Genomic DNA, 26,535 nt, shown 5'->3' with positions numbered 1-26,535 from the left:
AATTAAAATTATCTTCTCCAAACACGCTCGTAGTTTCTGCCTGGAGCAATTCAGTGTCTCAGCACACAGACTAGCACAGCATTCCACGTAACAGGCTGTATCGCAAAGTAAAGGTGGAGGCCAAAAATGTCAAAATGATAGCTAATCTCAAAAACAGGAATGGATTGTAAAGCGGTTTTTTCCTGAAAGTTGCAGTTTAAATAATTTAGAACTGTCTATACTACAACTGTAAAGTTTTCACAGCCCATTACTAACAGCTAGCACAGCGCCAAAAGTTATGCCAAGTGAATGATCCCTTTTGGCCAACTGCTCACACTGCCCTAGGCTATCATAAACCCCCCTCTGTAGGTATCATTCTTCTCTCCCTGCATTTTACAGGCATTCATTATTCAGGAGAATGAGAATTCCTTGCATCCACAGCTAATCCAAGGCAAAGCACTGGCACAACCAACGTCAGCAGGCGTACAAACTGTTCCTTCTGTTTGACTGACAGTGGAGGAAACAAATCTGAGTGTCCCCACGGACTGTGCCGCCGTGACATGGCACTTGCCCTACCACCTCACTGGGCGATGAGGGAGAAAGAAGAGGTGGATGTGGCAGCAGCAAGCCCAAATGCACTGTTATCACAGAGACGCCTCTTGCTCTTTGTTCCCCTGTGATGAGAAAAGGATTAGATCTGTAAAGGCAGAGAAGTGGTCACTGATGAGCTCTGCAAGTGCTCCCCACCCTGGGTAAGGAAAGAAGGATTTACCCATCCCTTCCTCCCCACCCAGATTTCTTCCTAACATCAGGCTGAGTGTTTCAGCTCACAACAGCTCCCTTAATTCAGACAATCCCGGTGGATCATACATCTTTTTTGCCAGCAAAACATGGCAAGGCTAGTGGCTCTCATGCAGGAAAAGGAAGAAGAGGCTGCAACCATGGAATCAGGTCCTAATTTTAAATCACTTTAAAAGCAAGGCAAAGAATCGTTTCTATAGAAAAAAGACTGTGCCTCGCTGAAACACACTAGAAAGAACAGCCACAAAGAAGCACTATGACACATTCCCAGATGGATAAAAACCAAGGTGATGGACTGATTCAAGAAATCCTCACTTGTGGTGTCCATATTTCACCACCACCTACTTACCACTCCACTCTGCTCCATCTTTGCCATTTAGGGAAGACGGTGTTTCTGCTCAGCAGGATATAATCCCTACAATTCTTGGCAGCAACACCTAGGCTGTATCACATTTTGCTATACTTTCACAAATCTCCAGCAGTCGTGGGGGAGAGAACATCTAATCATGCCCTTGCGCCCTTATTCCAGCCATGGTAGACGTGGCGTTCTTTGGGGAATTTTTAAAGAGGAGGAGGACATAATTAAAATCAAGATTGAAACATCATCAAATTGTGAGGTACTGAGAAATACAGACATATCATAGAGATGTTAGCTTTGCCAACAGTAAGTGGTGAAATCCAGCACGAAAAAAAAATTATAAAAAAATCAGTAAGGCTTGGAAAAAGTTCCCAGACACATACTTTAGACAGACATGCAACCTGCAAAGCAATTAATGTAAGAGGGACCACAACTAACAAGGAGAATAAACTTGACGGGAGTTCACAATTTAACCTGCCCGAAAATCGGCTTAATGCAAGTCTGGATTGCCTATATATGATATGTCAGGTCACACAGAAAGGGGGCGAGGGAAGGAATAAGGCAGTGACTTTAAATAGCTCTGGCATAAACCCAGCTGGAAGAACATATTCGGTTCTGGGCATCATACTACCAGAAAGTCACTGAAATGGTAGAACATGTTCGAAGAAGAGGAACTCTAATGACTAAAAAGCTTAGAGAGAGTGATTTATGAGTAAAGAGCCAAATACCACAAGGGCTGAAGAGACATGGTATCAGCCAGCAAATACTTGGTTTCCTAGGCTGAGAGTCCATACAAACCAAGGCTGATGGAACGAAAATTGAGATATGACAATTTGGGATAAGACTATCAGGAGGAAAAAACAAAACAAAACAAAACCAAAACCACCCCCAACAACAACAAAACCACCAAACCAAAAAACCCAAACAAACTAGAAAGAGAAAAGTAGCAAAAGCATCTCACAAACAATTGAAAGAAGATTCAGATTTTAAGGTTTTAGGATCTACACTGAATAAAGTTTAGGAACTAAAGGGCAAGCTAGTCCTTACTTGATGACACGTTAGGACTTCTTCTCAGTGTTAGGGTTAAATTATGCTGCAACCAAGTATGTGTGACTCAGGACAGAACTGACTACACTACGCTGAGAGGAAAATCATTTAGGCTCCAACCTCATAGACTGAAAAACAAGATCAAAACTAATTTAAGAAAGGGCTCACCTTAAAAATATATAGCCACAGCTGAACTACATGGATGTTACACAAAGGATTTCTACAGAATAAGCAGCCAGCATGACAGATGCACTAATTGTTATCCCAGTTTGCAGTAGCCTAAATTAGTGTTGGTAATTTGGAGTCTCAAAATTGGCTAAACAATACAAGAAAAAAAGGACAATTCCCACCCCTTCCACCATTTTCATGTGGGTTTTCTGCTATTATAGAATCAGATCCATTCAGTTTGGCATTGCAATATCATACAGTGTTCAAAATCGCAATCATGAGTTGTTCTGTTCTTCAAGCGGGGAGCGGGGTGGTGGCGGGCAACGTGCCTCTCTCTGATTAGAGAAACCGCATCATTGCGTCCGTTGTATGACTTTTTAAAGCTTTTCCAATAAAAAATTAAAAAGCTAATGCTGACTATTTATAGACACCACCACTATCATCGTATCTTTTAGAAAATGGAAAGCTTTCAAAAGGAAAAGAATAAACAGTTACAGCATTAAAATGCCTCCTAAAAGCAGCACTCCCTCTAGCCATTAGACTTGTTTCAAGAACACTTGTCAAAGCCTCCTTCACAAATGAAATCCCCATTGGACACGAGGCATTGCACACTTATTAGATAGAGACCTCACAGACTTGACCCACATAAGCCAGGGAGGAATTTGACTGTCCTACAAGTTACTGTTATTTGTACATTTACTTCTTCCCCAGCATTGTTTATACTGCAGCTGAGGCTTCTGAACTCAGGTTTGATAACCACAGCAAGAGAGGAAGACATGATCCCTTACCATGACAGCTTACAAATGAAATCAGAGCAAAGTCCAGCAAGTATATGGTTGCTGGGTGTCCTGGTTTCAGCTGGGATAAAGTTAAATTTTCTTCCTAGTAGGTGGTATAGTGTTGTGTTTTGGATTTACTAAGAGAGATGGGAGAAAACAAATGCTAAGGTCAGGTACGCTATTCACCATAGAGAGAAAAAAAAAAAATTTAAAAAAAGCAGAGATTTGCTACTGATGGCATAGTTACAGGGTTTTGATAGCAACCACGTGGTCACTTAAACACAGTGTAAATTTACACTGCTATCAAAGAGAGGGGGGGCCTGTTCTCCTGCCCCTTCTCACCACTTCAAACATTCATACCTTTCAGCTCCCTCCTGACAGCCCTAGTCCTACACTCTCCCTCCATCCATACACATGAAGGTTATTTGTATCTAGGTCAGGTTCCTATCAGATTCATTGTACAAGGCCATGTGAAATCTAGCGCTGGCACACACTGTTAAGTGGAAAAGCAGCATACAAGACAGCACGTTTTGCAGTGGCACAGCTTTGTGCTGGATTAGTACAAACACACAACCACAAGTTGAATTATCTCAACTCCAGACAGTGCCAAACCCTCCAAAAGTATCAGTTAATGGACTGAGTATTTTATAAGCTTCTGAAAAAAATACTACTATGCAGCTGCTGTGACACTGTCAAGTTACTGGCCAAGACCTGGTGTGTTTAGCTATGCTATCAATTCAAGAAAAGGAACTTCCACATGAAAGTGGCATAAGAAAATAAAAACAAAAACCTCCTGCACTTTCTTATCTTTCGAAATAGTCCTGCCTGTGCTGGTTATCTGAATTACAAGAGCACACACAGGACCAAGAGCACAGTCCTAGCCTACAGTCAGAGAGTGTACGTGTGAAAGGTCTGTACGTGCTCAGAACATGCATCCAGCAGGGGTTCCTGAATAAAACAGGAATATAACAGGGGATTAGTAAGGGAAGTGAACCGGAATGCTGGCCACCGCTTAACTGGCATGGTTTCATTCCCTCTAGCATCCTTGATAGTATTGTGCGAAAGCCTCAAACAACAAGCTAAGAAGTCAATATGTTAACTCCGAAAAGACTCTGCAAGATCCCTACAGATGGACGTTGTTACTGTATGAGTCAAGGACCGTCTCATTACAGGAGCCACTCAGCAGCCCTCCGGGACTCCCACCGCTGCCACCTTAAGCGACTGCGTTCGTAGAGTGAAACCGGCACTCCCAGAGCTGCAGCCTAGATTACATGCCCTCTTCTGTTTATCTTCCTAGGAACAATTACACTTCTCTTGCTTTTATGTGTTGCTATAACATTCCTTTATACTCCATGCAACACCAATATTATTTTTGTCAGAAATCCTTGCCATTTATATTCTGGCAAATGTTATGAACACAAAACACTTCTAGGTGCCACTTAATATGACGCTAAAAGCAACAGTGCCTGGAATTTTCCACTGATAACAATTGGGTCTTTCCTAAGTATAGAAACACTTGTTTTATTAAGTGTTCATTTTATCTTCCCATTACATTTAAATTCAAATATTCTTTACTAAAACAAAAATAATTAACAAATCTGGAGATGAAAGGGAGCTTCCACAAGGAGAACAACTTTAAACAACTGTTAAATTGATTTTTTTGTTTTGTTTTGTTTCCTATTCTGGCCTGGAAAGCACCATGACCAAAAAGTGATTACAGCTATTCAAAGCCCACAAAAAGACCATTGTTTGAAGTGCTGCACAAATGTAGGACATATGTTATTTCCTACAAAATTTATGAACTGTACAAGTAAGACAGAAATAGATTAGAAAAAAGGAATAGTTGGGAAGACAAGATAAGGCCCAAATTGGTCATGAATGGAAGCACCCCTAAAAGTAAAATATCTCAGTCATTTGCACTCAGGCATCCTCAACCATGTTCCAATCGTTTATAAAAACCTTTATGTTAAATGCACATTGCTAATATTTACAAATACCAGTTTTCTGAGGGCCAGTGTTGATGCAAAAAGTGACCTAGAAAGCAAGCAAAAAGGTGTTGTATTTTTTGCCAGCCTGCATGAACTCTGGAAGGATGAGCAAAGCTGGCCACCAGTCTTGCACAGAAACAGACAGGAGCCCTTCTGTTAACAAGAGGGTAATGAAAAGAGAGTGCGACTTTCACCAAAGAGAGTGGCAAATATTAGAAGGGGGAGGAAAAAATACTTGCTGTGCAGTAATTGGAGAAGAAAATTTAAAAGAACCTAATATGCACAGAGCATCAGTTTCTCTTAACAAAGCATGCAAACATATTGAAAGAGAGTTAAGTCACTAAATCTAACGTGAAGCAGGGGTATGCATTTGGGGAAAACTGATGCTCTGCAAATTCTTTATCAAGGGTCCCAATTTTTCAAATGGAAGATCTTTAGATTCTGTGAAGGGTGCTGGCCCCCGAACCAGAAAACTGAGCCTCTCTTCTGCATTCCATTTTAGCTTTTCATGACTTTAAAAGAAACATGAGCCATGAGTGTAGTATGCACCAGATTTAAGTGAAATTAAAAAGAAAAAACTCCCACAAAAATAAAGCAGAAACGTTCAAAATATTTATATGATAACAAACCCAAGTATTCACATAAACTCATAATAGCACACTTCATTTTAAAATGGCAGTCCAGAACTGGTCTCTATGGGCACTTGCAGAAAGAATGGGAGTCTAGCCAAATTACTGGAACCTGTGGATTTCAAGTTTTGCAGATGCAACTTCTGTACGTTACAACTGATAGCACATGGGGAAGGAATGATTAGGTAACACAGTTTTCCACTCCCTTTTAGGCTGATAAACCAAAATAGTAAACAGAAACTTACCACCACCCCCTTTGTTCTCCTCCAGCTCTCATTACCATGAACAAAGATTTAAAAAATACAAGGAAAAAATACAAGGATATTCTATAAACAGCAGCAAGTGGGGGATTTAGTAAAGCCACCTTACTGACGATTGGAAGACAAAACCAAGTTCTCAACAAAAACAGCCTCATGCAGAGTTAGTAAGATCTATGGATGTCAGAGCTCTGTTGATGACTACCTTGAAGAACTTCAGCAGATGGAAAAACTAGAGGCATCCTCATGTTTTCTGCCCCCACTGCAGGAATTCTCCCTTGAAGGAACTAGCTGTGTTTCACCCAGCAGACCAAGCAGGACAGCATATGGACCTACTGTGAAAAGATTTCCATTGCTTTGGGCAGGGATTCCACCACCATCCCTGTACAGCATCACATACATCACATATCATCAAGTAAACAACAATTACTCAGTCACCCCAGAATTTTGGGGGAAAAAAATTAAAAAAATTTAAACTCACATGGAAGACACCATGTACCTGTGTGACTTTCTAAATTTCAGAGGTAATTACAGAGGCTTTGCACCTCTGACAAATCAGATCCTGGAATCTCAAAAGTCAGACACTTGAAAATCCTGGCCTGAAACTTCTGCATCACTGACAAACAGAAGAAATGCAGCCAGTTTAACACTGGACTGTCTATGAAACTGGGAACCACACAAGCACGGAAGGTAGTCACACAATTTGTGTGTGGAATAAGTGACAGATATTTAAACTGTTTGGCTTCAATCCAGATTATGAACCTTTCCCACTTGAGTTTATGAGGGGTACTTGAAACGCACTTGTCTCTAACAAAAGTAGCAGCATGATGTAAGGGTGCATTTGAACATCCGTGTCAGTGTGTGAAGGTGTTTTCTTTCCTTAGGAGATAAACTGGCGGGGGGGTAGCCCTAGTACCTTCTTAATATAAGCAGAAAGAGTAGAAGAAGTTCACAGTAAAAAAATAAATATCACTTGCATCACCAGCAATTAGTACTTGTCACTTGTAGGTCTCAAAGTATGTTAAAAAGAAACTAGCCGTATAATTCTCATTCTACAGAAAGGGAACAGACAACAGCAAAGACAATTTGTCCAAGGCTCTCCAAAGAGCACCAGAACACAGCAGGTTCTCTAGCGTTGAAACCATTTTATAACCAAAATACTGGTTTTAACAGATACAAATGAGACTATCTCTGCCTGAAGAGAAATAAACATGTGTTGAATCAAGTTATTGACTGAATTAAAAAGAAAAGCAAGATCTTATCCATCCAGAACATTCTTGGAGCCAAAATGGAGATGAAGCTGCATATTCTGTTCGACGGGATCTGAATCTATTTTTCATCATGCTAGAAAATGTCACACACAAAGGCAGGTCTCCTGATGCTCCAGCTGGAGACTCCCTTTTGTGTCTAATAGTGAAAGAATGAGAGGGGAAAATGATTCCCAGAGTAGTGGTGAGCCACTCTGCTAGAAGTGGGGCACCTGCAGCAAAACCTTCCTAGTATACTGTCTAATAGTGCATCTGGGAAGAAGTAAAAGCTGGTTCAATAACAACTAGTTCAAAGCTGTATGCACACCTCTTTACCTAGTATCTCTGTGATTGAAGCTCAAAATAGCTTTCTTACAGTCTTTGGAAGAAAACAGAAATAAACATGTGCTAATCTGGTAACGCGGATGAGATTCGAAATCATCATTTTCCAAATTCCAGTCCACTGCTACTTCCATTAAGCTATACTCTATCCACTAGTCAAATTCAAAAGGCTTGCTAATTCTCAAGTCACCTTTCTGCACTGTCGTTACTAATGTATTTTAGATCAATGGAAACCTGTAAAATCCTCCATAGGTGGAAGGAAGCACAAGGAAGCTCAGGTGGTCTGTAGAGAACTTAGGAGATGCTCTCTAATTTTGCCTCTGTAGTCCTACACACTGAAAAATTCATACTGAATATTCATTCAAGCAGGTGTGTTTTTCAGCCTTCTAAACATATTTGAAGACCCTTTTTACACTGAAATGTCCCCTTTTTTCCTTTCCCTTCCCCTCATCAAGTATGCTCATCCTCTGTTCACAGTGGTAGCTAATAAATTAAACTAATCAAGCAAAACAGTATAACCTTCATCTGTATACTTCTTAATCCACACAGGAGTTATTGCAGTCTGAAGAGTTTCAGATTTAATGTAAATGCTGCAGTTTATTGAAAGAAAAAAACCCAAACTATAGATACACATTTAGTCTCTTCTTTTAAAACTAGTACTAGAGTAATCCAATATAACGTGAATTAGGCAACTGTATTTTAAGACAGAAGAAGGAGGCTCATCTAGAAGGTGGCAAAGTTCATGTTTCAGAAAGAACCGCCTTTATTTTCATTTTCTAATTCACAGAGACGTCAACAGTATTTTTATACCAAATATTCCTATAACCAACTGATACAAAGGACTGTATTTCAAAACCATAGGACAAATTAATTTTCAGTAGAGGCCACAAAAAGAGGAAAGCAAATAGTTTCTTCTGTAAAAAGAAAGTCATAAAAGGAGGTAGAAAAGCTCTCCACATCATCTCAGTGGCCAGGCAGCTACAGTCCAAAGGACCTGTGAGACTATACATGACAAAGTTTCCACACTCCAGTGAGCGACAACAGAACTTCCACCAGGAAGCAGCTGCCTGTAGCAAAATACGTAGTCAGAAAATACTTGCAAGACCGGGAAATCTGTTCTTGCTACTCAGAGATGGTCTGAACTAGAGGAGTAGAGCAACATTTTTATTTTGGCACATTCTACAACAGAATAAAGAAAAATATGTAGTTTTGTACCTCAAATTCTCAAGTAATAACATTTGGGATCTTAATTTTCTGGGGTGCTAGGAGTGAAACAAAATTTTATTTTTAAAATAAAGGATTTTTTTTCCTGTATATGTAATTGTGAAACAGCACTTCATTTCTGAAGAGGAAAAAGACACTGCGTTGTTTAAATAAACTTCAATGATTTCTAATGAAGTAAAAAAAAGTTACCTTACTGTTTTAGCTATGAATTGCACGTAAGAAAGAAAGTGATAAATAGCTGACATTCACCATGGGAATTGTGCTAGTCTTGTGTATAGCCACTCCACAGAAGAAAAAAAAAGAAGAAAAAAAGGCAGAGCAATGGGCAGAAGAAATAAGCGATGAAAAGACAGACGCCATTCTGTAACATCAACCAAGAGAAAGAAAGGTGTTTCTCGTTCACATTTCCCATATGCACATCTCAAACTAGGACCAACTGAAAATTAGCCTGAAAACCCTCTAAATGTCCGCTCTACACTATCTCCACGTCGATCTGAATGAAGATCCCAGGGAGGCAAGATGTTGAGGCCACCAGTCTGCAAGCTCCCCCTCCACAGTACGTGAGGGCGGTTACCGTAGTACTCTGCACGAGAGTCCTTCTGCTTCTAAGTGCTGCTAATGCGTTCATCATTTGGGGAATGTTTATGTACTTCTGTTAGGACAACCTTTGGCTGAAGATAGGTAGCAGCTGAATCTAAACCCCAATCGTTTCTCCTCCATTCTGCAGTTACTAATGTTTAAGTGGAGGTAATCCAGCACCACCACTTGGCAACTGGAACATGGTCTTCCAACTTTATCTCTCCTTCATATGCCTTTGTCCCGCCGTTCATCCATCACTCATAACATGTCAAATAACACAACTAATCTCTGTGCTTCCTAGAACAGTTTATCTCAAAGACACTCAACACAGCTTCTTAGGTACAAGGGTCTCAGCACACCACCTAAAGCACGTTGTGCAGCTTAACCAATTGAGGACACCAGTAACATCAAAATACAGTTCTCCCAGGCATTTCATAGAAATTAAAAAACCTTCCACTGTAATGAGGATCACCAAACTTCCTATTCGGTATCATGTTGCTATTTTGAAGACACTGTGCACCACTGCAATAAATTGCTACTATTCAATTATTTGACCTTCATTAATCTAGTAAAAAAGTACACTTTGCTGATACGAAAACAACCAGGTATTTGAAAGAGTACTTTTTTGGTGCTGTCAGTACTCTGTGGCAAAATAAAAAAGCTACATGGCTCAAGTCTGTGCTAATTGTGTTGCCTCCAAGTGAAATAAGTGCTCCCTATGGGGGTATGGCAGGAGGAAGGCCACTGTGGATTTTCAGAGCAAGAGCCAGTCAAAATTTCTTGTTCCCCTACTTCTCTCCTAACATTGGGTCAAAGCACCAAAGACAATAAACAGGCGTTACACACTTCTGAGCCCTGTGATCTACTTTAATGGTTAAAAGTTCATGCCAGTAACAGCAACTGAAATGAAAACATTCAAGCTGACCTTTCTGAAAATGTCTTTGGTTAGTAACAAATCAGATGACTAGTCCTGCCAGAGCCTTCAGCATTCCCAAAATAAGAACTATTTCAGCCCAAGTTGTATAGTTTTCTATTAATTTATTTTGTACAGGTTTTTTTAATCACTTTGCAATGGTATGCTTCACAAGCTGCAGCTTCACAAAATTAAGTTCACCTTGTTTATAATGAAGAACAAAATGTGAAGATCAAACTAATTTAATGACTGTCCAGTGCTTAGGAAAAGTAAATACTTCTTGTCCCAGAGGAGAATAACACGACGCAAAGCCTAGATTTCTCAGCAGAGCTGTTTCCTATAATGCTAACAGAGACTAAGTCTCACCATAGAAGCAGGAAAATCTGCAGCCTCAGAAAGGCAACTTCGTCCACATACATCCAAAAAACATTGAGATTCCAGATGTGAATGAGAATCACTGAAGTCAGATAAGCATTAAAGTAGGTATCAGGTAAAACATAAAACCGCATGGGTCATAAATCCATCAAATTCAAGCAAGAAAACTCAAAGGCATAAAAAAATCTTACTGTCTCCGAATTGATTAGGCTATCTCCTTACCTGGTGTAAATCTGGAATGCTGTTCAAACCAGCTGAAAATACTGCTTTTCCCATATTTCTAGAAGGAAAAAAACCTCTCATCTCCCTTCAGGTTGTATTTGGCCTGCAGTGCTAATGTAACTGAAGGATATGTTAGCTGGGTCCTTTCCCTTTGCAGGGATCAGCAAAAAGTGTCTTGTAAGCCACATTTGATGATACCTGGATGGCTACAAGCAATTACATATGATGCAGGAAGCATCTCAGAATCAGGCCAGAAAAACACTGGTTACAAAAAGGAAAGATTTCGTTTTAGTGTTCAGCTTCAATACCAAAATCTGCTGTTCTGTCCCGCTTATACAAACAAACCAGTGCGCATCTGTGGGAGCATCCGCTTCTCCCTTCTCTTCGTTTTTAGCTACTTTTAAACCAAATACAGGCAACACAAGAACCTTAGCGGTGTGATATTGTAGAGGTACACTTGCAGTAAGAAAGAAAACTGCAGCAGCACCATGAAATTATGCACTAAGCTGAGTACTCAGACTTACTGCTGGATTTCTTTACTTGTATATTATAAGTAATTGGGCTTGGGTTACAGTTCATTTCTATGCAGATTCATGGATTATCAACAGACCAGATACTGACATTTCAAACTCCATACACAGATTATACAGGTAGCCAGTGTCTACAGCTGGAATTTTAAAACTAGCACATGAAAGGCAAAAATAGCCCAGGAAATTATTGCCAATGTGAATAAAAGTATTAGTATTATTATTATTTAAATAAAGGAGCTGGTATGCTGTAGTATAACACGTCTCTTTTTGGACATTATCCCAAACACCAACCGGATCTCTAAATAAATTTATGAGAGGAAACATGCTCTGGTGGCAGATTTCTAATCCCACTGGAGAAAGCCCAGATCATCTCCATTTAAGGTCAAGCAAGCAACAGCTGCGCATTTTTGTTCCCCAGAACAAAATAAAGCAGACCAGAACCTCCAACACAGATTCCTTTTTTAAAGCTTTTCCTTTCTGATATCCACGGATGTCTGGACCCATTCACCCAGGGGTGAATCAAACAGGACAATGGTGTGCTCACATATACTGTCTGTATCTGTCAGACTGACACGTCCCATGAGCAGCACTTTGGCATCTGCCTCAGAACCCCACCAAAATCCCCGTGAGCTACACAAAAAAGCAATACTAAACTGAACTAGAAAAATGTTCTCCAGAGAGGGTACCCAAACAAGCTTGTTGTCAAAGAAACAACATCAATACAAGTTCTACAACATCCATGTGGTCTGAATTTGTGCAAGTTATGTTATTTAACAAATATATTTTCAATTTAAAAATTTCTTATCCGAGTTAGACATTTACAGAAGGCATGTATTATATTTCTGATGAGATAGTACTATTTTTATTAATACCTTACCTTGCACATTTAACTGTCATTCTTTAAAAAGACAGCCAAGCTATGACTGTGTCAGCAGCTCACAAACAAAGCCAGCATTCTTTTAAGGCATATCATTTCCAAAAACTCCAAAATTATGATTAGGTCCAATTCACTAACAAAAAAAGCTGAGAATTTGGTGTACAGTAACTAAATAACATGAGTGACTTGGTAAAGGGAGGAACTGGCATCACAGCTACTGCAGTGCTGGGTGTTCAACAAAGTACAGAGGTGAATTTCAATAGTGCAAGTTTCGTATTACACCTTACAAAAAGCAAACAATGCAATGATAGCAGTACTTTTGCTGGATGACAGCATGCACTAAACCCATGAAACTTCCCTCATTAAAAGACCAAATATAGTTTTCTTGACTGAGATTTATAAAGAGATTTATAATGTTAATAATGCCATAAGTAAATTATGAAACCCTTTGCGGTGGTAAAGAACTATCACTCCTCACTGTGGAGATACTCAATTAACTTTCAACTGAAGTATGTGACCCTAAAACTCCTGGGTCTGATATCAAAGGATAACAGAAAGCAGGCAGATTTATTGTATTAAAACTGAGTTGCTAACTTCAACCATATTATAACCAATTTTGCAGAAGAGCTAAACCTTATTTACAAAAATAAAAATAGAGCTCAATTTGAAACAAGGTGGTACATCACCTCCAAGGTCTTTTTGTCTCTGGTTTGCAGCATGTATCACAGCAGGGCTTATAGGGACTGAAAAAGCCAAACTAAAAAAAAAACCCTCACCATGTCTGGTTTCCTGCTCAAAAGACAAGCACTAATCTATGCTAAACAATTATTGTCAAAACCGGATCTGTAAGTGTTCAGAGTTAGGCTGAGCTTCTGTATTTTTGCCTGCAGTTTCCAAATCAGGAAAAGGCATATGCTGTAAGTAGCATCCACATACGAAGCCTGATGTTGGATGCTTGCACACTCAACGGTTCAGTCCTTCCACATCCAGTAAATCCTCCACTTCCCGGATGCACAAAACCTGCTCCATATATGCACTGTGGTCTCATTTGTCACTTCCCAGCACAGGATAATACACATAAGATAACCTGCAAGGTAGCATCCAGCTGCTGCTCCTACCCAAACAAACAGAACAGGTTCTCAAAAATCTCTTGGATAGTTTCCAGCCACAAAAAGAGGGAGGGGGAGAAAAAAGGTGGGTGGGTGTTTTAAAGGAAAGGTAAATACTTCAAATCATACAGGAATGATAAATTTTGGAGAGGAACTTATATATGCTGGATTTTATTTGGAGAAAACAAATCCTCTAACCCACAAATTAACTTAGAGGTTGGAAGAGACTTGAAATACAGAAAAATTACTTCGGTTCAAGCATTGCCAGAAGAAAGATGACATTGGAAAACACACATCATGCACTGTAAACTGAATACCAGCTGTGTAACAGAATTATCAAAACTATATATACTGAAACTGTAGTTTAAGAAACCCCTTGTACAAAACCAAATCATTCCAAGTCAAAACCCTATATGAAATGTGATCATCCACACTAGATATTTAGGGGGTTTTATGATGAAGAAAAAGAAACATTGCTGTAGCAAAAGTAACTCATCCGAAAACAGCTCCCTGAACAAATTCCCATTTAAGTTCTTGTTTAAGAAAAGGCAGGCTGTAAGCAAGTGGCTCCCTTCGCTACCCCGCTGAAGCGTGCCGCTTCCCAGATTCCTTCATCCTGGGGCCGCGCAGGTGGTCTCCCTGGCACACGGTTCCCTTCACGAGACAAAAAGATGTTGCCCATGTTTAATATATTACTGCTGTGAACAAGTTTAGAGGAGCAACTGCCTGTGTCAGAAGGCAGAAATGGGACCAATCACAACTTGTGAGCTGCTGAATGACGCCGGGAGTCCTGCCTCTGAAACTTTTGTTATTTTTTCCCCTCAACATAACGTACTTCAATTGTTCCCACAACTTGGTCACAGACTCGGACAAGTTGCCAGAGATCTACAGACGCTTCCCACAGCCCCGAGCAGGCTCCTCTGTGCTTCACTAACAGACACACCAGAGGTAAGAAACCTCTCTTTTATGCTTTTAATTCTTACAGCAAAGCACTGTAGCTGTGGTTTGTTACAAAAACTCCTCTACTCAAATTAACAGTTGGTTATAACTGTTTATCAAAAATATGGACGTGGAGGCATTACAGCTCCAAGTCAGAAGTATAATGCTGTGGGGGACAACATATTTTAGCAACAATAAAGGCAACTGAGATTTTTCTACATGCTGGTGGGACACTAGCTGTCTTTGGGTAGATGATTTATACAGGTGGTATTACACTAGAAGGTGACAAGCTTTCATCATTTTCCTCAAACCTTTGCCTCTCCTTTTAATACATTTGGTTTGATTCTTGTTTTTTAATATAAAATCCACAAAGAGAGTAATTCACTTAAGTTTTGTAGGGACACTTTTGTTTCCCCAAAGCTGCCTACCCACAGCCCAGCAAAGGTAAAGCTCTTTCACCATTTAACTCAGAAAAGCATTTTTATGAGCTAACACATTGAGAGAGCAAACATTTTTTTGCTGTATGATGAAAACGTACACTTAATTTAAAAACTTAAGCAGTTTATAGCAGTACTAGAACTGAAATTACATCATGTTATTCAACCTGCAGTTCAAGCTACAGAATTCATATAGCGTTTTGGCTGTGAATTCCTTTAAAGGTTAATTTTCTCCTGCTGGTCATTGTAACTACCAAACTTGTGCTAGAATGCTTACAATAACAGGTAAATAATTTAGCTAGGATTTGTAACATCATGAACTGAATTTCAAATGCAGAAAGTAATCCATTTATTTCCAACTAAGGGAAGCACATACACACTGTACAACAAAATACAACCCCAGCTTTAAAATCACTGCAAACAAAAAAGCGTGCATCTCGAACAGAAATATGTCACATAAAGGACATTTAATATTTAGATATACAAATATTTTAAAAAGTAATATGATTCATGAATATGTAGGTCTCTAAAGAATTTCTTCTCCTTACAATCATGTCCGCTTCTTCCATCAATTCACACCTTACTACTTACGTTTACTTCAGGTTCTGCTTTTAGAAAAGACAGGCTTAATATAGACCTTAATTTCATGAGGCATGTTTTCCCCGTTACTGAACAGACACACCTAATTCCTTTCCCTATTACCGACTGCTAGGCATCAAGGCAGGTGCTTGGGTTTGTGCTCAGCAGCCTTGTGCCAGTTTTGAATCGGCAAGTACTGGAAGTGTCCGGACATCCTGTTACTCCTAAGGCAAACAATCTGTTATGAAGTTCTCTAGAAGCTATTTCCAGCAAGCAGAAGCAGCACTTCAGACCTCCCAGGGCCTTCAAACCAATGCATACAATGAGCAAGAAGATTCTGAGATTTTTTTCCAAGGCTAAAGTTAAATAAAATGTATTTTCAAGTGAAGAGAGAAATTTGGGGTTATTCTACCATGCAGAGAATCTTTCTCTCCTAACACAAACGCTGCATACATGCACCTTTAAAAATACAGAGTTTATGCATACACACACAAATTGAACACACACATAGAAACTCAATTGGTGTAGGCAGCTCTTTACTGGAATGCATCCATAGCTACAGCAGGTTAGACGCCCATTCATCTGAATTCTATCCTGCCACAGAGTTAGGTAATTTAAAGTAGATGACAGTGTGGCTCTGCTGTTAAGTTAAATCTAAAAATTTCACACCAATAAAATCCCATGTCACAGACATCCAAACCCTGAATAACAACAGCTGACAGTCATGACAGAAGCATGTGCTACATAGCAGGTGATAAATGTTACAAATCAGATGTGAAATACTGCATTTAATTTACAGTAAGTAACAGTTTTCTGCTTTTTTTTTTTGCCACTCATTTGTCAAGACAACTATGTTATTTGTATTTAGAGAGATTCAGATTTATGTGTATACCACATTTCTATTTTAATAAGTTGCATTTATTTCTCATCCTCTGAAGAGGTTAAGAACGTACTGTCTTCTTTTTACAATATGAAACTCACCAATATCAGTTTGTAACCAGATAGTGTAAAGGTGATTTTCACTGATTTTTTCAGACCATCAGCAAACAAAAATGTACGGGATACACCTCCACAGCTACAAGAGCAGCTTTTTATTTGCTTTAAGAATAACTTGATTTAGGAATAGAAAAAGTAGCCCAACTGGAGAAACAAAAAATCCCACAGGAAAGTAATGTTATGTTCCCTAAACTACAAGACACTTTAAAACTAGAAGACTGCTTTTGCTTTCTAGAGATTGGTACATGGCTTAAGAGGACTTTCCTGGCATCAAGTTACTTCTCAGAAACTGAATTTACCTACTATATTCTTCTTTCAATCAATGCCATATCATGGTCCCCCGAGTTTCTAAAAAGGATAGAAACACAACATGCAACATCCCCTTCCATTTCGACCTTTTATACATGCTAGATGTATTACAATTTTGACTTCAATTCAAATTTCACTTATCCCATTTCCTATTATTAAGTAGTGATGTATGAACCACCAGAACCTAAAACCCAACTTGAAACAACAAGGTATTAGGTAGTGCGCACAGTGGAGGAAGCAGTTCATTTCCTAAGAGAAGGAAAAGGCAAATCATACCAACAGATGGGAAAAAGTATACCATTATTATATGTCTTATTTTGATTAGGGGAACTGATGAGTACGGAGGATGAAGCACCTGCCCAAGATCCCACTGCATGGTCCTGTAGCAGTTGCAGGGAATTTAACCCAGAGTTAAAAACTAGCCCATAACATTAGCTCCCAGGCTACTCTAATGGACTAGCACACAAATACAAGTCCCAGTTACCCACAAGGTATGTGCACAACTTCCAAAAACCAAAATGCCAAGCCTGGTGTGTTCAACTATGCATCAGTGTAATTTCTTGGTATCTACACATTTCGCATCCTCATGGACTTGAAATACAGTTAAATGCTCTTACTGACAATCTTGCTTCTAGAACACTGAGAACATCAAAGCTAGTCAAAAGAAAGATTCTAAGAGGAATGAATTAATAAGAGGTGGAGGGAAAAAAAAAAGAATCCAAAGTGTGAGCCTTCCCCTATCCTCTCCCAAACACATGAAAAACATTTGACACTTCAGTACAAAACAGACTTTAAAAAAGATAAAAAGGATAAAATGAGTTTGTTTTTCCTGTTACCAGCACTTCCCAAACTCTATGAGACAATTTGTTGCTTCTTACCCCATCCCAAGGAAATGTGTTCTGCATGTGATTGAAAAAATGACATCATATGCCACAAGTCAGTGTCTAGCTCTCTTCAATGACTTCATGTACTCCAGCTGCAGTCTTCTCTTTTCCCTTGCGCAACTCCTTGCTTTTTCTACACTCCCACTCTCTTCCTCTGCTCATTTTCTTCTACTTTCCTCCCTCAATTTGTGCTCTCCTGCACTATTGTCTGTATTCTTGTCTTCACCCATCCCAGTCTTTGTTTTCAACCTCCAGCTCTTTCTTTCCCATTTTATGCTTTCTTCTTAAAAAAAAAAAAAAAAATTAAAAAATCGATTTTCCTTTTTCTGCAGTCCAGCTGTTGAATTGGCTAATATCCTTAATACCCTTCTTCACTGACACAACTGCGTAGTGCAACTCTCAGACTAAAATCAGAATAAGCAATAGAATTCTGCACCCCTAGCCTAGGTAAATACAAAACTCAGCTGCTGGGGTAAATCCTAGCAAGTCACCTCCATACTATTTATTTTTTGTAAGAGAATGAAAATTAAAATTATGACATACCTTTATAAATCACTTCTGTACTTGAAAACCTGTAAGCAACTTGTTTTATTGTTGGAAACTTAATTACTGAAGTAAATTGACAGTAGTGAGACCCTCTAGAGGTCTCCAAAGTTAAGTCAGACTGCATCCTTCTTCACTCCCTTCTCACCCCTCATCTTCCTCATACAAAAAAGGAGATTTTTCAGACTTGGAGATCTCAACTGCTGTTACTCCACACTGCCAGTGAGGAGCTATTTTACAGCAGGGTTCAAAAAAAAAAAATCAATGCAACTTGGAATAAGACATACACATCAACATAGGACAGCCAGAGAAGACAAAAACCATGCCTACGCATCAACTGCAGCTGCTGTGCACAGGCAGAGCTTTAAAACTCTGCAAAATCTCCTCCTCTGGGGGCCACGCAATCCACAGACAATGGTGACAAAGGGCTCCAGGTTCAGTTCAACTCGCAGGATTTAGTCCTGCATGCAGGGTTCTTCTTTGCTTTGGCACTACACACAGATCTTTAAACTTACCTCCTCTGAACACGCAGAGGATGCCTCCTCCTGCCTAGGAGTATCACACTCCTCACACAAATAGCTATAGGAACGTCTTAGGCCAGGTAATTTTTGGTAACAGTTCTAAACATGTATTAGACCAAGGATCATATAACTTGACGGTACTTTTTGCATCACTATGTTTATGGCGATTAAGGCATTTATTTTCAATGGTTGAAACTGAATTACTGGGTTTTGGGGACATCTCATCATTAAGATCCATGCAGTAGACTGTTACGCAACATCACTTTTTAACAATGCCCTTTCAGGGCTTCACTTGGTCGTATGCGACAGCAACAAATCAAATACGTCAAACCTCTGCTATTCCACTGATATCACTGCTGCATTTAGTAAACATATGACAGGAAACAGGCTGTGTCTAAAATTGCTGTGGCATTTCCAAAGGAGCCAAATTTATCCCGTGTGACTTCAATGAAAATGCAGTTGCACCAGGAACGAGCGTGGCCCACAGTTTTCACTTTGGTCACATACCTCCTCTCATTGTGAAGGGCACCCAGGAACAAAGATAAAAATAACCTAATACAAATTAGGGAAACGGTCACATATCAGTGAAGAAGGAAGCAGTAATTGTGATCTGTGACTCATTCTAGGGCACCAGGTGTAGGGGATCCCCTACATAGTAACATACAGGGTCCGCCACATAACCTCTTCCTGCAGATTCACACTGTGCATAAGACAAGCCTTTCACATTCATTAGTAACACTGGATTAAACACACAACTGCATAGCAATGCAGCCAACAGTTTCTCTTGCGCAGTACGCAGTCTTGTCACACATAAGTAACACTTTTTGACTTAAAAAAAAAAGTCAAATATAGTTTGCCCTGTTGCTGCACTTTCAAGAAGTGGTGTGTGCATGCATAACGCTTCTTAACATTGACCTAAAACACCGTCAGGGGACTGAACGGCAGAGAACAGCTACTATTTGTGGCAATGACCAGCCTTCATTTCAGTGTAATTATTTTTCAGGCTGTCCATTTTGACCTTGATAGCCACCCATATGCAGCTGTGTTACTGAATCTGTTTCTCTTTATGCACACTTTAGGTGGGTGACAGCACCATGGAGGATTAACAAGCAAGGTATGTGTTTATTAGTTAAAGCCATGCACTTGTAAAGCCAAACTTGTTGAAATACAGACACAGAATTTACTTCCTTTGCTTACAAGAAAACTTCTCCCACAGGCAGGCTTGGTAGGTAAAACAACACACAGGTGTTTCAAAAATTTCCAAAACTGTATAAGCTTTTAAATGAAGAAAACCAAGTTACTCTATTTTAACCTTTCCTCATCCCTTCTCTACAAACATTTTCTAGCTGTAAAAGGTATACATTTTAACTTACGCTACCTTCCTTTTTTTAAGATCCTTTTGTATCACCTGTCTAGTCATGTATGTCCAAACAGTTAATGCTGACTCAACGCAACTGAGCCTTCTGACCTACCGCCTGCTCTCTCGGCAACATCCCTCACGCTTTCCTAAGGGAAGAATATCTTTTTTTCCCCCCCTCCCAGAGAGATCTCACCATCCCCCCTTCACCTGTGTTGGCCTTGCATCTGTGATGCCCAACCAGCTAATACTGCTTTTTGCAGAAGCGCTTCAAAGCCCCTTGAGTGATGCAGGTGAAACACATGCAGCGACACAGCAGTGCAGGTGCCAGCATGTGTGCAGTTAAATCTAAAGCCGTACACGGAAATGGACTTAGTGTGCGTATATGCAGGTAAAAACTCATGCTGTTCCAATCCGAGGGCCCCAAGAAAAACAGCAGCCACGAAGAAGACAGATATCTTGCTGTAGCAGGTCGCACACGGCCCAAAGACCACAGGTTGCACGCACCCTGCATTAAAAAAAATGACTTTAACAAGTTGCGAAGAAGTCATCTGCAGGAAATACTGTTCTCTGTGCAGTGTCTGTTGCACAAGCTGGTTACGCAAACTTTTCTGTATTGGTGTAAATCCATTAGTGGTTCATCTACTGTGCCTTGTCTAGAAGGGGATAAACAGCCTAACGCACCCCAGCCTGTATTGGGCTGGGAGAACGAATGCGCCTTCAGCCAGGTCACTTGAGAATTCCTGTGCATGTCTTGCTTTTACTGCACTTGGGGCAGGCAGACAGTTATCAGCAAAGGGCTAAGCAGAATATACTTGGCAAGCAGTTTAACTGCTTAAATAGATGAAAACAGGTACAGCATAAAGTCAAACAAAGCTGAAAAATTATAGTCACTATAAAAGTAAGTTATATACATGCTTTGTTTTATTCCTCATAGTGGTTCTCTGCCTTTGCACCTACATTTTTAACACAGTTCTACATGTATTTTTTTTTTAAAAAAGTCTTTAGTCCTTACTCTGTTTTGTCTGTTGAGAAATATATTACTAAAATTCCCTATAACAGTGATACATCAGCTTTTAATTACACACCATAAAGAATTTTTACTTGGAATGGAAATGCTTCAACAAGATTCCTTTTCCTGCCTTCCAGAATAAGGTAATGGTAAATCAGATTATCTGCCTGGGTCAGTAACAAGCAGCAGCAATATCCAGATCTCATGGCTGAAAGGTCTGTGATTCTAGTCATATCGTCAGGCTTTCACGTGTGCTTAAACAAATGAAGGGGGGTTAGGGGGTGGAAATCAGCCATGACCTTTTCCCAGACTGTAAAGGATAGAGAGATTAGGATCTAAAGCAATGATGGGGGTAAAACCCACACATCCACAATTTCCATTTTACAATTCCTCACCACTGCTAAGAAGCAGGTGCTTGGTAGCCTTCAGGAGGAGAAGCACAATACAGCACAAACCTAAACTTGAAAAACAAAATTTTAAAAATCCTGTTTTAAAGTAAAGACACTGTAAAGGCAATCTATTTACTTCAGGCTTTTTAGAACTTTAAAACAATCACCGTTTGCACTCATCAAAACACTTTACTTCTGCATTTCTAACTCTTCACTTTCCTGCTTTCCCAGCTCCACAAAGGCTGTCTAAAACCAAAAGAGAAGATAATAGGCTCTTTGCACTGTTCCTGACAACTTCTCTTCTTTCCTGCACTCCTAAAACCTCTGATTTGTGCCCTCTGCTTTCTTGTTGCCATGGAGAAGGTCCAATACATAACCCGCTCTGCTCTGAGGAGAGCCTCAACTATTGAGGTCAACCCACAAGCACGCCAAAGGCTCCAAGAGCTGTTTGTGAATTTCTGCCTGATTTTAATTTGCCTCTTGCTGATCTGTATCATTGTGATGCTCCTCTGAAGTTCCAGCACTTCTCTGCACTGTCCTCTAGGAAAGTGACCCCAGAGGGAAGAGACACCTACACCTGCAACTCCCAATGCAAGGATCCTCTCGCGAGAGGGGCTAGCACTTGGACTAGAGCTGTATGCCAACCATCGCACTATTCTCTTACTACCTGCTACATGTATTAAAAACACACTTCTTCTGTGCAGAACGGTGTTTAGAGCCTGTTGTAAAGCTGTGCATGACCTAATCTGTCTGTCTCAGTCAAGAGATGTCTTTTCTGAATGGGGTAAAGTACTGGCTCTTCATGGAGTTGGTAAGTTCCTCAGTGTTTTAGCTAGATCACACAAACAGCAACATCGCTTTTTGGGGGCCTGATTGTTTTTAGGTTTCTCTGAAAATCCTTAAGCCCTTGGAGGGGTTCCAAATCTGGCCTGCATCTGCCCAAAGAAGAGCTACTGGCACAGAGCCCTCAATACATCCTAGGAAAATTTCTGCTCTGCTTACTTCTAGGTGCTGCATCTCTGCATTATCAACTGAAGGCATTCAGATCCTTTTAGTGGGTTTTAAGGGAATATGGGAATAAACCAAAAGTCTCTTATAGCCCAGAAATAAAAACTATTTCTTTTCTCCTCATATAAGGGATCTTACATACATATATATATATATACACACAGCTCAGATCAGGGCGGGGCGGGGGGGGAGAAAAAAACAAAAGCAACCTCATTTAAAGTATTTTTCACTAGATACATCCTTAGAGAACTAAATGACATCTGGAAAGTTTTTTCACTATGTTGCAGAAAAAAGAATGACACTACCACACTGGTATCAAAGATAGAATTTTCTACACTCTTTAACTGACATGACAATTGGCACAATTCAGAAATAACTCTCGAGTTCTTAATATTTGGCTTCAGACAGCTTTATTATGGCCTGCTATAATTTATGTAATAATTTCCTGAGTTTAAAACTACAGAAAACTTGGTACTTGCCAATGTCACACAAGGTGGCTTGTATCTGTGGTGGTAAAGAAAAAGGTCTAGGTCACCCTTACTGCTGTGATTTAAGTGTATCATAGAAGTACAAATAACATCACCACCTTCAACTGCAACTGCCTGTTAAGAGAATGAGCAAGTATTTTCCTAAAAGAAACGATACATTAAAAAAAAAATTTATAAACAATTATGCACAGGAGGGAAAGCATTGCAGATATATCTTTTCAACATGTAAACCACAGTCTATACACATAAAAGATGAAGTTTCTAGTCCAGCAGTTCTCAGTAACAGGACTGAGCAGTGTTGCTGGTATTAAGCTAAATTCCTAGAAACTTTATACAGTTTTCAAATTTAAAGAAAGCTCAAGAATCAGTAGACAGAGGTCAAACAGACATCCTTTTTTTTTTTTAAACAGGCATCTTTCTATACCACTCTATGTCAGCACTCCTATTGATGAATACAGAAAATCAAAACAAGTTTATCTTAATCTTGTATTCTGCCTTTAAGACTTAATACTCCACGAGCAGACGTTGACAATGAACAGTTGAGCAGGAAGGGAAGAAATCTTTGAAAAAACTCTGTATTCAATGGAATGCAAGCAAGTCCAGTGGCAATGCACTGCCTATCTGGCAAATAGATATGCTAAGACCAGACCTCTTGAGATAAGGTTAATCACTAAAGGGAATTAGTTAGCTACTGTATGAGGATTAGGGCAAGCACTGATGAGATCAGCAACACACACCCCCACCTGCAAGTTAGTATATGAGCATTACCGATTTGAACTGTCAATGTAAATCTCAATTTCCATTTCATGCATTCTGACCACTCTCACAAATGCATGAGATTTTATTAAGCATACTTTCTTTCCCCATTAATCCTTCTTCTTAAGAAAAGCCACAAACACAGTGCACTTCAGGGGCGGCGGGGGGGGAACAGAAAAATCTAAAGTTGCTTTCTTCTCTTTTTAAAACTCTATTTTTGTGATGGATAGGGTTTCCAGTTTTAGTTTGCTTTGGAGGTGTTTCAAGAGACTTGAATTGGAAGTAGACAACAGTTTTACAGTACTGTAAACTTCCTGAAGAAAAAAAGGTGTCAAGAGCAAAGTATCAACACACGCTTTGTGAGGACACATTGGGATTGTAGATTTCACAAGCCAGTAATATACAGAAATCCAAGTAAAGTATTGCTAAAAAAAATAAAACCCCCACCCCTCCTCATAAAAAACAAACGCACTACTTTCTTCTTATGTACCTGAAAAGCCATTATTTATTTAAAAAACAATAAACAAGAACAAAAACAAAGTATAAATAAACTGGAAGGCCTACTGTTATTTTAAAGCAATGCAGATAAATTGCATGTACTGTATGGTTCATTTGTGTCTTGGGATTCTGCTGATCAGAAAATCTGCTACCATCCTCTATATAACTTAATGTCAACTGAACCCAGGGATTAAAAAAATAAAACCCTTTGTACATAGTACAATCTTTTTTTGTATACTTATATGGGCTTTAACACTAACAGCTACTGTATTTTTATTTATTAAAATGACTGCTTGAAAAAAATATTAATGCATAAAATAAGATATTTACATACATTTCTGTTTAGAAAGAAGCATCCATTCTATCCTCTACTTATTAAAGTTATGTGAAAAAGAGCTAGTCATCACACAGCTTTCTAATTCTTTATACCGCTATTTATTCTGTTTTGGTTTTCAACAGTAATCTTGCCTATTTTGTGATGTCCAGATCACTTTACACATACTTAATTTACACTCACTAACTAGTATACATATGTGATCCTAACGAATTTCTGAAAGTGTAGTCAAAAAGTTGACTACTTTTATGAGCTGTAATAAAAATTTCAAAACACAGCATGTAGCTTGGATTAAGTTTTCAATTCTCTGGTCCGCTCCACCCAAGGCTATGTCTTTTTACTAAGTTCATCTTACACACTGATGGTGAACAAAGACAGCTAAACAGGCTATTACTCTTCCTCCAAAAAACAAATTACAAACTTCCATAGCAATTTTACACTGGGAAATAGCTTAATCAGGAGCAAGAATATGCTGGTTTTAAACATGTGCCTCCTCAGCCAGCTCTTCAGCAAAAATTGATATATCTACCCATTTTTCTCTAGGTAAAGACATGACCCATTTCAGAATTGAAATTTTGCTCTGATCAAGACTAGTCAGTAAGGCACTTTAGAGGGCAGCAGGTACTTGCATTTCTTTATTAACTTTTCTGCATCAGTTTAGCAACAACTGCCCTTGCTAGCAAAACTGAACCACTTGGTGGAAAGACAACTGTAAAATAGGCTTAAAAAAAAAATCTTTCACAAAACATTTGCTCCCCGTAACAAGTAACTTTTATGTGAGTTTTGCTACAACTACAAACAGAACAATTATCGTGTCAGACACATGCACCCATGCTGAGATGTTCTTTACTTATATCCTCTCTGCTGAAATTAGAGCAGAGTATTCTTGTTCCTACCTGGAAGCATACTAATACACTATAGATTACTGACCAGATACCTGCATCTGTATGGTTATTAATAGTGTCTGTCAGAATACAATTAGAAAATATTTGTGAAGTCCTACAAGATCCATAGATATCTTTTATTTAACAATATAGTCCTTTTAGCTTCGACCTAGATGTTAAAAACTGGGGGGGGGTGGTAATAAATCCGTTTTGGTTATGGAAGGAGGTGAGTGAACACCTCTTGTTCATTGCAAGGATTAAAAACAGAACAACATATTTATAAGGATTCCTTTAAAAACTGATGCTCATGTCAGTAAGAACCCTGGTAATTTAAATTATTTAAAACAGGCCCTAGATTTATTGTAATATCTGACAGTTAGTTTAGTGGAACTGATTGCTTTATAAGCCCGTGGTTGTCTGGGGTTTGTTTTAAGATAAAAGTATGCCAAAAGTGTATTTTTGTATAAAATATAAAACTATAAAACACTGCCCTCTTGTGATCTTCCCTAAAAACTTAGCTGGTTATTAAAAGGAAGTTCTGGCAACATTCACTGGTAGGGCTGAGCGGTCCTATTTGTTTCTTTCATTTATATATATGTATATTTCTATATATAGAAACACAACTGCTAAGTTATTAATACTATCTTAAAATAAGCTATTGTGTATGTGCGGTTAAAAGCACTAAGGATGCATCCTCTGCCAGCCCAATCTAGATTCTTAATAAGGCATTTGCAAAGCTGCAATGAATCCTACGCAGCACACTGCTGGCAAAATGCTAACTACCGCACTGCACGATGCCAAACCCTAGAAGGGTAGGAAATACTCCTATTAACAGAGGTACAATTTGCCCAGATGAGAAAGTTTTCTTTTTGCATCTACAGAAATCTTCTAAAAGTAAATTTTCAACAGTCTACTGCTGGAACAGAACAAGTCTTGAGAGTGGCCATTCTTTTAAAAACCAAATGGGCCTGAAAAGTACCATACACATTAAAAAAAAAAACCAAAACAAACTAAAGAGCCAAACTGTATAAAATTCAAGTCCTTTCTCCATTAATTAGTTCTTCAGGAGTTCTTCAGTAGTAAAATGAAAGCTACCATTAACCTTTTTTTTTTTTTTTTAATTATTTTTAAGGTATTTGGAAAAAAAGGCTTGCAGGAGCATCCAGATTCCTTTTTT

At 39.1% G+C, this 26,535-nt stretch overlaps 2 protein-coding genes across 2 annotated transcripts in view; one reads left to right on the top strand and one right to left on the bottom strand.

Moving 5' to 3' along the window:
* Positions 1 to 26,535, bottom strand: part of CEP85L (centrosomal protein 85kDa-like) — a 107,329-nt gene that overhangs the window by 35,198 nt on the left and 45,596 nt on the right. The gene's annotated exons all lie outside the window — the stretch shown is intronic.
* On the top strand, positions 21,745 to 22,090 carry PLN (phospholamban). Its single transcript, XM_010585855.1, has one exon. The coding sequence runs from the start codon at positions 21,745 to 21,747 to the stop codon at positions 21,901 to 21,903; it is 159 nt and encodes a 52-aa protein (XP_010584157.1). The 3' UTR covers positions 21,904 to 22,090.

This window comes from Haliaeetus leucocephalus, unplaced genomic scaffold (assembly GCF_000737465.1).
Source record: "Haliaeetus leucocephalus isolate CR32 unplaced genomic scaffold, Haliaeetus_leucocephalus-4.0 Scaffold130, whole genome shotgun sequence".
Lineage (NCBI taxonomy): Eukaryota > Metazoa > Chordata > Aves > Accipitriformes > Accipitridae > Haliaeetus > Haliaeetus leucocephalus.
The sequence above is the reverse complement of the archived record's forward strand: the minus strand, read 5'-3'. Positions and strand labels throughout refer to the sequence as shown.